At 32.5% G+C, this 13,429-nt stretch overlaps 2 protein-coding genes across 2 annotated transcripts; one reads left to right on the forward strand and one right to left on the reverse strand.

Moving 5' to 3' along the window:
* The first annotated feature begins 1,762 nt into the window (after positions 1-1,762).
* LOC143433330 (uncharacterized) lies at positions 1,763-5,339 on the forward strand. The gene is made up of 12 exons (XM_076910627.1): positions 1,763-2,439; positions 2,521-2,645; positions 2,712-2,856; positions 2,937-3,066; positions 3,149-3,314; positions 3,412-3,592; positions 3,658-4,016; positions 4,179-4,335; positions 4,418-4,549; positions 4,689-4,806; positions 4,974-5,128; positions 5,228-5,339. Exons 1-12 carry the CDS (start codon positions 1,793-1,795, stop codon positions 5,337-5,339), a joined length of 2,427 nt encoding a protein of 808 aa, XP_076766742.1. The 5' UTR covers positions 1,763-1,792.
* A 648-nt stretch (positions 5,340-5,987) lies between these two features.
* On the reverse strand, positions 5,988-6,782 carry Mpc1 (mitochondrial pyruvate carrier). The gene is made up of 3 exons (XM_076910728.1): positions 6,681-6,782; positions 6,458-6,558; positions 5,988-6,280 (listed from the first exon to the last, which is right to left on the reverse strand). Exons 1-3 carry the CDS (start codon positions 6,734-6,736, stop codon positions 6,126-6,128), a joined length of 312 nt encoding a protein of 103 aa, XP_076766843.1. The 5' UTR covers positions 6,737-6,782; the 3' UTR covers positions 5,988-6,125.
* Positions 6,783-13,429: the final 6,647 nt, after the last annotated feature.

Below are 13,429 nucleotides of genomic sequence, written 5' to 3' on the forward strand. Positions count from 1 at the left end.
CATCGTTCGAAATTTCAATTATCGAATTTCAGAATCGCGTATCGATCTATACACGGATGATACTGTGAACGTTAAGTATTGTTATTGTTAAAGAAAGACGATAAAAAGATGATGTAGGAAAAGAAAAAGAAGAAGGAAAGATCGTCAGAATGTATCAGAATTGTATTGTAACTTGGAATAAGCTTTGAAATAAGCTTGTAAAATATTTATAATTATATACGTATATAGGAAATAAAATGGTGGAATTGTTAAACCGTAGACTGCAGTTGTTTAATCCTAATCGGTTCTCCGTTGAACAATTGGATAATTGGATAACGTTTGAAAGAGTGCACATTAGTAATACGGTCCTGAATTCAACTGTAAACCGCCTGTCTGGTGAGCACGCACCCGCGTCCCTCGCATAAGAATGAGTAACAGAGATAGATAACGCTTCTTGTACGGTCGCTTGCAGAAACCTGTTTCTTCAGAACTTTTCCGTTTTCTTCATTTCTATTCGTTCAAATTCTCTTGCGCGTTTAATACGAATTAAATTCTGCGAAAAATAATCGATAACCGTTAGTCTATTTAATACTAGTTGGCTTCACTTTCTTTCTTTCTTTCTTTCTTTCTTTCTTTCTTTCTTTCTTTCTTTCTTTCTTTCTTTCTTTCTTTCTTTCTTTCTTTCTTTCTTTCTTTCTTTCTTTCTTTCTTTCTTTCTTTCTTTCCTTCTTTCTTTCTTTCTTTCTTTCTTTCCTTCCTTCTTTCGTTCGACTCTTTCTCATTTTGTCTCCCTCTGCCCGTTCCTTTTTCTTTTTCCCCTATTGAGATCCCTCTCTCCTTCTCTCTACTTCCTTCGCGTACACACCGGCCCATCTCCTTTTCTATCTTTCATTGCATCGCTGTCTCTCTGTGTACCCTTTACGGACAATATGCATTTTTTGCTCGACTTTGGAAACCATTGTCGCGAAAGATTGGAATTTTAGCCGAGGGAAATTTATTGAAATCAATATCTTCATATCAATTTATTTAAGATAAGCAAGTTTAAATTGGTAACGCACTTGCTTAAATTTCATTGGAATGAAAAACATATATATATATATATATGCGTAAAACTTAATATGTAAACTTAATACAATCCTTCGAAGGTTAACAGTTCCCACGTTAACATCGAAAAACTCGAATTACCGGCAGACATTGCAGAGAACTTTCTCAGGAACGAGAACAACGCGAACAGTCGCATTAAAGCATCGAGTTGGACCCCCAGCAAATTCTTGTTTAGCCATGAGAAACTTCTCTTTTCGCATCCCAAATAAATAGGGATAAACCTGTATCGGGACAATGCCACTGCTAACATGTATACTTTGTATAGTTTGCTGAGTCAAAACCCTAAAGTTGCCAACGGAAGGGAGGGATACTATAAACGAATTACCATTACAAAACATGCAGAATCGTCAGGATCTATGTCGCGTCATTAATTTAACTTTCTTTTCTTCTGTATTTCTATTTTTCATTCAAAACGCGACCTTTTAAAATGTATTTAAGTAGAAAACGACGGCTACCCAATAAGAGATAACAGCACTAGAAAAAGATAGTTTTCATTGGACGAGCAAGTTCGATTCGTTTGGAGTAGATCTTGTACGATTTTTGTGTTTATACTTGTGGCATCTAGATGTTACTTAAGCAGTTATACGGGCGGGATGTTATACGTTTACAGAGATATAATATATATCTTAGAGTGAAATAGAAAGAGTGAAATCTTGTAGATATTATTAAAGCGATAGTAGAATATCTTGTAGTTGATATTCGTCGCGAAATGGAATTTGTTCGCTTAAAAATGTATAGGACAATAATAGCGAGTGTTTGCTGGTTGGGCGTTGTCGGACAGTACGAATGGCAGGCCAGAGATGCCTTCGATGAAATTCGTTTAAAAATCGATAAAATCAACCAAGAGAATTGTCCGATCCAACACCTTCGAGAGCTTTACTTACCGGAGGATACAGTCTCCCATTTACCCGACATCAAAGATATCAACATCAATCCTGTATTCCCAAATAGAACCGCTTTGTTGCACCTTCATAACATGGCTCTTAGCAGATCATTTTTTTGGAGTTATATCTTACAATCTCGCTTCATACGCCCTGCTATCAACGACACGTACGATCCAGGCATGATGTATTATTTCTTGTCGACCGTTGCCGATGTCTCTGCGAATCCGCATATAAATGCTTCAGCTATATATTTTTCACCCAATATGTCTTATTCTCCGTCGTACAGAGGCTTTTTCAATAAAACTATGCCCAGATTTGCCCCAAGGACGTTCAGGGCCGATGATTTTAACGATCCTATTCATTTGGAAAGAATATCCACCAGAAACACGTTCAGTGTACAAGATCTAGGCGCTTTCGCGAGCAATAGCCTGGGAGAAGATTACACAACGGATTATTATCGTATTAACGAATGGTAAAAATATGGTTGATACAATATAATACTTTTGGACTATGTTTTACAATTATTTTTAATACAATCGTTCCCTTAAATTAGGTATAAAATGTGGCTACCGGATAACGTTAACGTTAACAAAAGGCACGATACCAAAACTACTTATCAAGTGGAAATTCGTTATGCTAACAACACCAACGAAACATTCACGTTTCATGGACCACCGGGTACTTGAAATGAAAATAATTCCTATTTCATTTTTCAGTAGAATTCTTATCTTCGGTATTGTACAGGCGCCGACGAACATCCTGGACCCGTGAAATGGACTAGACCGTATTATGATTGCGGCAGGTCAAATCGTTGGCTCGTGGCCGCAGTCGTGCCTATTGCAGATATTTATCCACGACATACAGGATTCAGGCACATCGAATACCCAACGTATATTAGTTTTATTCACGCTTATCCCTTAAAATTGTTTATTTATCAATCTCGCCTTAAGGTGCGTATCTTTGTTTCAGTTATACCGCTATTTCGGTAATAGAAATGGATTTCGAAAGGATAGATATTAATCAGTGCCCTAAAGGGAAAGGAAATAGCGGTCTAAATAAATTTGCCAATACCGCTAAATGTAAAACAGAAACTACAGAGGTATCAGATGTGTGAAGCTACTTCTCTATTTCTGTTTCTATATCTCTTAACTTTTATATCTCTATTCAACTTGTCTATATAGTGCGAACCGTTGTACGGTTGGGGTTTCCGAAGAGGAGGGTATCAGTGTAGATGTAAGCCGGGTTTTAGATTACCGAATGTAGTACGACGTCCATATTTAGGTGAAATTATCGAAAGAGCAACTCAAGAACAGTACTATAATGGATTCGATTGTTCTCGAATAGGATGCAAGTATTTTTTTGCTATCACGATTATGATTGTTGTTCTTGTTACTGCTACTCCTATCCCAAGTTAATATATTATTGTACACTTTTTATTTGTTAGGGATCCATAAGATGCCGGTGCAATGGGAAAAGGCGGCAACGCATGTTAGAGAAAAGTATCTCGAACAGTATTATCATTATAGAAACCACTCAATGGGGCCAGAAGCACTAAGATCAGAACAAATTAATATAGATCAAACTCTTAAATTTATCTTAAGTATAAATTCGAAAACTTGCAAAAGGTAAGGAAGGTATAAACTATGTATGAGCTGTCTCCAGTTTATATAGTAGATATTTAAAATTTCAGTTACACGGAAGAAGATTTATCGCTAAACGGAGATATAAGTTTCGGTGCTAAAAAATTTTTTGAGAACGAAGCAAAAATGGCAACTAGATTGGCAAATTTTATTAGCGCATTCTTACAAATCTCTGACCCTTATGAAGTTTATTCGGGTAAAAGAGTAGCCGATAGACCGCTCACCGAAGATCAAATGATTGGAGAAACTCTAGCGCTTGTTCTCGGGGATACTAAAATTTGGTCCACAGAAATGCTCTGGGATCGAAATAAGTTCACAAACAGAACGTTCTTCGCTCCGTATGCTTATAAAACCCAACTGAACACTCGAAAGTTTAAAGTTGAGGATCTAGCCAGATTCAACGATACAGGTATTGTAAAAATTGTTGAAAATTGTTGAAAATTGTAAGAAAAACAAAAGTTACTTTATTTAATTATTGATTTTCTTTCTTTCTCTCTTTCTCTCTCTCTCTCTCTCTCTCTCTCTCTCCCCCTCTCTCACACACACACACACTTTTTGACTGACTATACAGATGATGTTTACACAAAAAAGAAATACTTTCAGTTACTAAAAGAAAGGTGGGCAACAAATTTTGATGAATTGGAAAAGTATTACATGAATATAAAAATTAGGTACAATGAAACTGGTGAATATCTTAAGAAATACGAGCACTACCCAAATTTTTATAGGTAAGAATAAGCATACATACCCAAGTCCCGTAGGTAAGTAGAATTTGTTTTAATATATGGGAATACACGTATATTTCTGCAGGGCAGCAAACCTGAATCATGGCCACTGGACAGCTCCATACTTTGATTGCAACGGCAAAATGAAGAAATGGTTAATTACCTATGCATCTCCATTTTTTGGCCCGGACAGCTTGAAAGAGAAACTGGAATTCAAGTAAGTGTTTCCATTCACAATAGATTCATGTATTGTACATGCATGAGAAATCGATTCGGAGATATTCATAAGGATAAGAAACCTGTTTAGTTCCAAAGAATGACGAGACAGAGAAAATTTTCGATTTAAATTCTTCTAGAGGTATTGTAGCTGTTACAATGGATCTACTTCAGCTTGACATAAATCAGTGCGATGATGCGTTTTATGTTCCAAATGCATTTAAGGGTACACACAAGTGTGATAAGAAAACATCATACGTAAGATATAAAAACTTTCACTACTTCAGAATTCTTCCTTCTCTCTCTCTCTCCCTCTCTCTCTCTCTCTCTCTCTCTCTCTCTCTCTCTCTCTCTCTCTCTCTCTCTCTCTCTCTCTCTCTCTCTCTTTATTTATTTATTTATTTACATCTATCTTCGACGTGCAGTGCGTACCTATTCTTGGAAGAGGTTTTGAAACTGGCGGATATAAATGCGAATGTAAGCAAGGTTTCGAATATCCTTTCGAAGATTTAATCACGTACTATGATGGCCAATTGGTAGAAGCTGAATTTAATAATTTAGTTCACGATCAAGAAACGAGGTAACTAATCAGCGAATATAGTTGTTATATGTCGATAAAAGTCGGAATGTAACTGGTGTTCCGCTATCGTTGTTAACACAAATACATATTTTTTTTTAGATACGACATGTTCAAATGTCGATTAGCAGCTGCTTCATCAATTCAAGTTAACCAGTTACTATTGCTGTCATCGATGATATTCTACTATCTAATTAAAAGTTTTACCAGCTGATAGATATCGTAATAGAATTATAACGCGATACAATAATTTTACTAAAATGATCTGGAAGATTGTTCGCGAACGGTTCTACTAGAGAAAGGAAAAACGTTAGCGTACAGTTGTACTAGTTGTTAGGACACTTTTCATATTATTTTGTATTTTTATACTACTAAAAAGAAAAAAAATATATATGTGTGTATATATATATATATACACATATATTTTCTTTTCTTTTATATATATATATATATATATATATATATATATATATATACACATAATCGTAAACGTAATCGTATCGACTAATATTTATCAAATGATTTACGTGTACGTGTATACACGTACAATTTTTTATTTTCGTTTTCACAAGTAACATCGACAGATAATTATTAGATGAAATTTTGTTTAATTAAATTCTCGAATTATCTTAATTTAACATTATTAAGGGAATGAATATTACATATTGCAACTACATATTACTGTCTTAGTTAACATTATTTAATATTATCATTATCATATCATATCGTCGCTATATTATCTGCTAATAAATAGTTTATATTTGCAACTGTCTAATTGATTACTTTTACTGTAAGTATACGAGTGTTATTATCGCTTTGTATTTCATTTACATTTAAAAATATATTCCATTGTACTATTAATATTGTATTATATTATATTATATTTACATCCGCTGAGTGCGCTTTGAATTTTATATGGAAGAAACAGAGATGAATCGTCGAGTGAAAATGATATTCGTCGAACAGGATAAATTGAATGGACAGTCGCAAATACTGTACATTATTCTCTTCTGTTTACATAATGATATTTAATAAATCTAAAACCTTGAGTCATTTGTGCACCTTCGTTCACGAAATGACAGGCGAATAGGAGCAAGTTGCGGGGTTCAACCTTGAGTGCGAAACGCATGAACATTGCTGAATACAAGCATAAGGCTGAAAAATATTAAATTTACTTAATACTTTATGAATTTCCTAACAGATATCTCCTTTAGTTTTGAAATATTCGATTATAATATATATATATATTATCTTAATAATTGGAGAACTTTCAGAATACCTTGTAACCTCTGTCAGTAGGGTTATTAAGTATTAATACATGAAAAAACTAACCGAGTGTCATTTTTCCACTGATGTAATTCGGATCTCTTTGTATATCGGCAATCGCAGCGATTGGAATACCCCAATTAGCAACAGGACCCCAAAAATGTGTGCTAAAATAAAACAAAACGGTACCCCTTTTAATCGAACCCACTACTGGCTTAGTGACGTAACACAATTTCCACCTGTATACACTCCTCTATCTCTATTTGTATTCAAATTTTTCATAACTTGCCTCATCAAGTAGTCTCGAGTTTCTTTACTCGATAATAATTTCTTTACACGATTCATCTCAACTTGCTAGTTTTTCTTCTCTGCTCTTTACGAATGCTCCTTCCTAACGAATGTTCGTCTTTCGAAGGAAAATTAACGAAATAACAGATATCAAACTGATTACATAAACCATATCACCACATAATGAACTCACACAAGAAAAGAACTGAAAACAATTTCACAAGAAACTTATATCGATGACATTTCGTCACACACGTACAATATCAATGTTGTGTGAACAGATATATTACGAGCTCACTTTGATTTTTTTCCATTTACAACAAACGTCTCAAGATATTTATACATTGCGAGCGCGCGCGCGCCTCTCTGCTACGCGATCTATAATGATACTACTACATGCGACTAGAGTATATATATATATATATATATATATATATATATTTGTACATATCGGCCAATTTCTTTCCTTCCCAGAGAGAGGGGGGGGGGGGGGGGGGGGGGGGGGGAACAAAGTTCATGTACAAAAAGCCTAAATATTAAATTATCCAGCCAGTACTGTACAAAATGTGTAAAATATATTACGTGTATGTGTGCACCACCATGTAAACGCACACATACATTATGGTTTAATATAGCTTACACAAAAATAACTTTTATTAAATATATTCACAAAGCCATGAAGGAAATGTACAAGTGTGATTCAGAATTGCTTTCCTACAATATAGATCAATTAATAGATCTTACGTTAGATTTTACAGTGCATTGGATATATAATTTATAAAGCAATTTAAAATGCATATATGTATATATACATATATACGTTAAATATATAATTTTAAATATAAATTTATTAGTCAACATTAAATTAAATCCTATCATTTACGAAATCAATAGGTACCGTCCGTATTATAGCTACAAAAGTAAATTTCTATATACAAATAATATAAAAATATTATTGTTATTATTATTATTAGTAATAGTAGTAGTAGTAGTAGTAGTAGTAGTAGTAGTAGTAGTAGTAGTAGTAGTAGTAGTAGTAGTAGTGGTAGTAGTAGTAGTGGTGGTAGTAGTAGTAGTGGTAGTAGTAGTAGCAATGGTAGTAGTAGTAGTAGTAGTAGTAGTAGTAGTAGTAGTAGTAGTAGTAGTAGTAGTAGTAGTAGTAGTAGTAGTTCTATTACATATAGAAGAATAGTTGCTTCACTGATGTATTTCAAGAACTAGAAAATAAACCAACGGATTAAACGGACCTTTCGTGTGGAAACAAACAATTGTAATAGTAGCTTTTCCATCAAATTTTAAGATCTATTTCTACCATCAAAATCAATCGCTACTTTCTTCCTTCTTACTGTATTTACATACGCCAACAAACATTTTGTAAGTAATTTAGATAATATATTCAATGCTTTGATGAAATTATTTCCGTACGAATGAAATTCTTTTTTATCGCTATCTATGCAGAATAGAGACAGAGTATTCATGAACTTCTCAAATACTTTATAATGCAGTGCATCATAACAGTGACATTTGAAAACATACATATTTCTAAATTTATTATAACAATCGAGGATGGAATACATAGGCAGCAAACTATGCTTCTTCGTTTAAGATAATTTATACCGTAGAGCTTTTTTGGTAATCATTTACAGCTTAAAATAAAACTAAACCGCATAATGTTTGTATGAAAAATTGCATCCATTGAACTTTCTATGAAACAAAAAAAAAAAAAATAGCATATCACTGTTTCACGCACAAAATCTACATATGAATTAAGGGTAAACATGCAAGATAATGTATACAAAGAGTAAGATTAGCAATTGTAACATACAAGGATTACTTTCATGATTATAAGAGTGAATCCCTTTGGTATTTATTATTTGTCAAATGTGATGTAAAATAATAATGATCAATTTTTTTCACCAACCAGTGATCTATCTCATCTATCTTATGTAAACTTGATCACTTTTTTACGTAGTTAAAATAAATATAAACCATTTATAGAAATCGATATTTGTAAATTATCGATTTAAATGCATCCTGTACTAAATTACAATATTACTCTCCTTTATTTTCTTTTGTACTGTTTATCGAACGATACGACACGACACGTCGACAATTTTAATAGACGTTCTAGTTAGCTCTGCCCGTCTATGCGTAGAACATTTGAAATGCACAAGAAAACATTAAGAACTGCTTTTGAAAGTATCGAAACAATAAGTGGCATCGCAAACATGATTAATTTTAATAATTAGTACATATTGAAATTCATATCCCTTTTAATTGCCGATTACACATTCCGTTCAACTTTTCCCCATTTCCTTATGCACTACTGTCGACTAAAAGTTTGGAGTTAAGCGCGAATTCAGAAAATTTCCTTTGACTAAACTATTGCTTTATTACAAAAGCATTTCTCTACTATTACAATACCAAAAATAAAGCTATACTTAATTACAATAAAAAATAACGCTTCTACCTTACCTATCGGTTTATATGCATATTTTTGTTCGTGGAAAATATTAGTGATGCATGACACTATTTCCTTTTATTATTCCACTACTAACATAACCAATAGAGAGAGTTTGTCGTTTTATAAACTTATTTATAAAGTCACGAATATTTGCTAAATAGACGATATAGCAACTGACATTGTACACTAGGAAATGGTCAAACTAATTCCTACATTAGATTTCAAATTGTATCAGATGAAGAAAGTACTCCAAACTTTTTAGCGATAGCGTATGTACGTACATATACATACTAAAATTGATTAAATTTGTTGAAACAGTATGTTAAACGCTATGAATTACATGAATAAACAATCGTATCTAATAAGCTTATTAAAGTGGTTAAATGTAAATGATTATTATCACCTAATATCTGCAGAAACTAAATTTCTATTATATTCCTCTATCAATATCCTTGTTCTATAAAATAGAAACTTTTTTTCTCCTTTGGTACATACAGCACGCGGTAAGCATACAAATTAATAGTAATATTATTTCAGCGCGAACCCGAAACAGATAAATAAAATTGTCCGTTCGATTGCTCTATCGCTCCAGTTTTAATCTATCGATTTTTGTCTGTCTCTCTCTTATAAATTCGATTGGAAATAACGTGATTCCATTTTCAATTAATAGGTTTATATATACGTTATAACATATGTAAAAAGAAACGACTTATCTATACTTTGTACACGATACGGACACCGAGATATAGTTACGTAGTGGCAATTTACTTTAATTTACATTACTTTACTTTACTTTACTTTACTTTACTTTACTCTACTTTACTTTACTTTACTTTACTTTACTTTTTACTTTACTTTACTTTACTTTTTACTTTACTTTACTTTACTTTTTACTTTACTTTACTTTACTTTTTACTTTACTTTACTTTACTTTTTACTTTACTTTACTTTACTTTACTTTACTTTACTTTTTACTTTACTTTACTTTACTTTACTTTACTTTTTACTTTACTTTACTTTACTTTTTACTTTACTTTACTTTACTTTTTACTTTACTTTACTTTTTACTTTACTTTACTTTACTTTTTACTTTACTTTACTTTTTACTTTACTTTACTTTACTTTACTTTACTTTACTTTACTTTACTTTACTTTACTTTACTTTACTTTACTTTACTTTACTTTACTTTACTTTACTTTACTTTACTTTACTTTGGTTTACTTTACATTACTTTACTTGACTTTACTTTACTTTTACTTCACTTCTACTTCACCTTTACTCTACTTTACTTTACTTTACTTTACTTTTGACTTTACTTTACTTTACTTTTTACTTTACTTTACTTTACTTTACTTTACTTTACTTTACTTTACTTTACTTTATTTTACTTTACTTTACTTTACTTTACTTTACTTTACTTTACTTTACTTTACTTTACTTTACTTTACTTTACTTTACTTTACTTTACTTTACTTTACTTTTTACTTTACTTTACTTTTTACTTTACTTTACTTTACTTTTTACTTTACTTTACTTTACTTTTTACTTTACTTTACTTTACTTTTTACTTTACTTTACTTTACTTTTTACTTTACTTTACTTTACTTTACTTTACTTTTTACTTTACTTTACTTTACTTTACTTTACTTTTTACTTTACTTTACTTTACTTTTTACTTTACTTTACTTTACTTTTTACTTTACTTTACTTTTTACTTTACTTTACTTTACTTTTTACTTTACTTTACTTTTTACTTTACTTTACTTTACTTTACTTTTTACTTTACTTTACTTTTTACTTTACTTTACTTTACTTTACTTTTTACTTTACTTTACTTTACTTTTTACTTTACTTTACTTTACTTTTTACTTTACTTTACTTTACTTTTTACTTTACTTTACTTTACTTTACTTTACTTTACTTTACTTTACTTTACTTTACTTTACTTTACTTTAGTTTACTTTACTTTAGTTTACTCTACTTTAGTTTACTTTATTTTAGTTTACTTTTCTTTCTTTCCGACAAACAACTAATAGAAAATATTAGTTCTTTTTAATTCTCTCCTCGATCGTATCGCGAATATATCAGCTGTGGTCCATATACGTTCTGCCTTAAAAAAAGGTAGAATGGTTTGTTGATGTATCTATGTAATTAATACGTATACGAACATAACATACCTATACTACATCAGTATTAAAGAAAACATAACAACACTACATACATACATACATAAATTATTACTGTAACAATCTAATTTCCTGCTACGGAATTTCTTCGATTGTACAATTGTACATGGACAGATGATTCAACTATGTAGTATACGTATGTAAAATGAATATTTTACTAAACTGTTTTTTTAAACCGTTCATTTTTTTTCTCTTTCTCTTTTAACCAATCAAATGCAACATAGATACACAGATGTTGATGTTTCTATATATTATTATGCAACATTTTTTAAATTATTCAATTTGTAATTACATACTTCCCTGCTCTACTTGATCTCTCAGTGTACAATCTAAGGGACAGATGCAATATCTCTGATAGTAAGCGAACTGATATTTCTCTTTCATAAGTTTAACAAAATAAGAAAATACGAGAAACGAGTAAGAGGAGATGGTAAGAATGAACAAACGGCCGAAACAGCAAATAATCCAACACATGAACAAAGGAACGAATGAATAACTAACGTTCCGAGTAGTCACAGACAGAGAGAGAGAGAGAGAGAGAGAGGGGGAGAGAGAGAGAGAGAGAGAGAGAGAGAGAGAGAGAGAGAGAGAGAGAGAGAGAGAGAGGGAGGGAGCAATACATAGACAGGTAGATGGATAGATAGATAGATAGATAGATAGATAGATAGATAGATAGATAGATAGATAGATAGATAGATAGACAGATAGATAGATAGATAGATAGATAGATAGATAGATAGATGATAGATAGATAGACAGGTAGATAGATAGATATATAGATGGATAGATAGACAGATAGATAGATAGACAGGTAGATAGATAGATATATAGATGGATGGGCAGATAGATGGATGAACAGATAGATGGATGGACAGATAGATGGATGGATGCATGGATGGATGGATGCATGGATGGATGGGTAGATGGATGGATGGATGGATGGGTAGATGGATGGATGGATGGATGGATGGATGGATGGATGGGTAGATGGATGGATGGATGGATGGATGGATGAATGAATGGATGGATGGATGGGTAGATGGATGGATGGATGGATGAATGAATGGATGGATGGATGGGTAGATGGATGGATGGGTAGATGGATGGATGGATGGATGGATGGATGGATGGGTAGATGGATGGATGGATGGATGGATGGATGGATGAATGAATGGATGGATGGATGGGTTGATGGATGGATGGATGGATGGGTTGATGGATGGATGGATGGATGGATGGATGGATGGATGGATGGATGGATGGATGGATGGATGGATGGATGGATGGATGGATGGATGGATGGATGGATGGATGGATGGATGGATGGACGGATGGATGGATGAGTGGGTAGATGGATGGATAAGTAGATAGATAGATAAGTAGATAGATAAATAGATAGAGATAGAGATAGATAGATAGATAGATAGATAGATAGATAGATAGATAGATATATAGAGAGAGAGGGAGAGAGAGAGAAAGAGAGAGAGAGAGAGAGAGAGAGAGAGGGAGGGAGAGGGGAGAGAGAGAGAGAGAGAGAGAGAGAGAGAGAGAGAGAGAGAGAGAGAGAGAGACAAAAGGAAAAAAAGGTTTGACGATTGAAAGCTGCACAAAATATGCAATGAACACATTACATCCATTCAAGAATCTATACAGTTACAGTTAATCTTAATAATTATTCATATTTGTCATTATTAATCGTTTAATGTAAAAAAAAGAAATTAAATAAGGCCAATAGATTTAAAAGCCGCATTATTCTAATTATCTGCAATATCACAGTACTTGCTGAAACATACAAACACACATTTCCGATAGGCACAAGTGCCGATACCAATGAAAATGGCAAGCACAACATCTTTTCTTCAATAAACATATCATATTTAAGCGTGTATATTGTCTAGCCACCGATCGTTTTCTTTCTTCTTTTCGATTGATATATATATATATATACACAACTAGAAACTCAAAAAAATGTATATACGCCTTGTCAAAATTAGTTCAATAGCGTTTCTCTTTTTTTAACGTATTTAAAACCACGATTCGTAAGGGGACGTTCACACGAATGATTAGTAACTTTTTTGATATTTCACCGCCTCTGATTG

Source organism: Xylocopa sonorina, chromosome 2 (genome assembly GCF_050948175.1).
Source record: "Xylocopa sonorina isolate GNS202 chromosome 2, iyXylSono1_principal, whole genome shotgun sequence".
Taxonomy (NCBI): Eukaryota; Metazoa; Arthropoda; class Insecta; order Hymenoptera; family Apidae; genus Xylocopa; species Xylocopa sonorina.

Bases quoted from the DNA above. Each gene is read 5' to 3' on its own strand.
- LOC143433330 (XM_076910627.1), top strand. From the start codon at position 1,793: ATGGAATTTGTTCGCTTAAAAATGTATAGGACAATAATAGCGAGTGTT. The intron at 3,067-3,148 runs GTATCAGATGTG...TTGTCTATATAG, and splicing joins GTAAAACAGAAACTACAGAG to TGCGAACCGTTGTACGGTTG. The intron at 4,807-4,973 runs GTAAGATATAAA...TTCGACGTGCAG, and splicing joins GTGATAAGAAAACATCATAC to TGCGTACCTATTCTTGGAAG.
- Mpc1 (XM_076910728.1), bottom strand. From the start codon at position 6,736: ATGAATCGTGTAAAGAAATTATTATCGAGTAAAGAAACTCGAGACTAC. The intron at 6,559-6,680 runs GCAAGTTATGAA...GTTTTATTTTAG, and splicing joins ACTCGAGACTACTTGATGAG to CACACATTTTTGGGGTCCTG. The intron at 6,281-6,457 runs GTTAGTTTTTTC...AATATTTTTCAG, and splicing joins CAGTGGAAAAATGACACTCG to CCTTATGCTTGTATTCAGCA.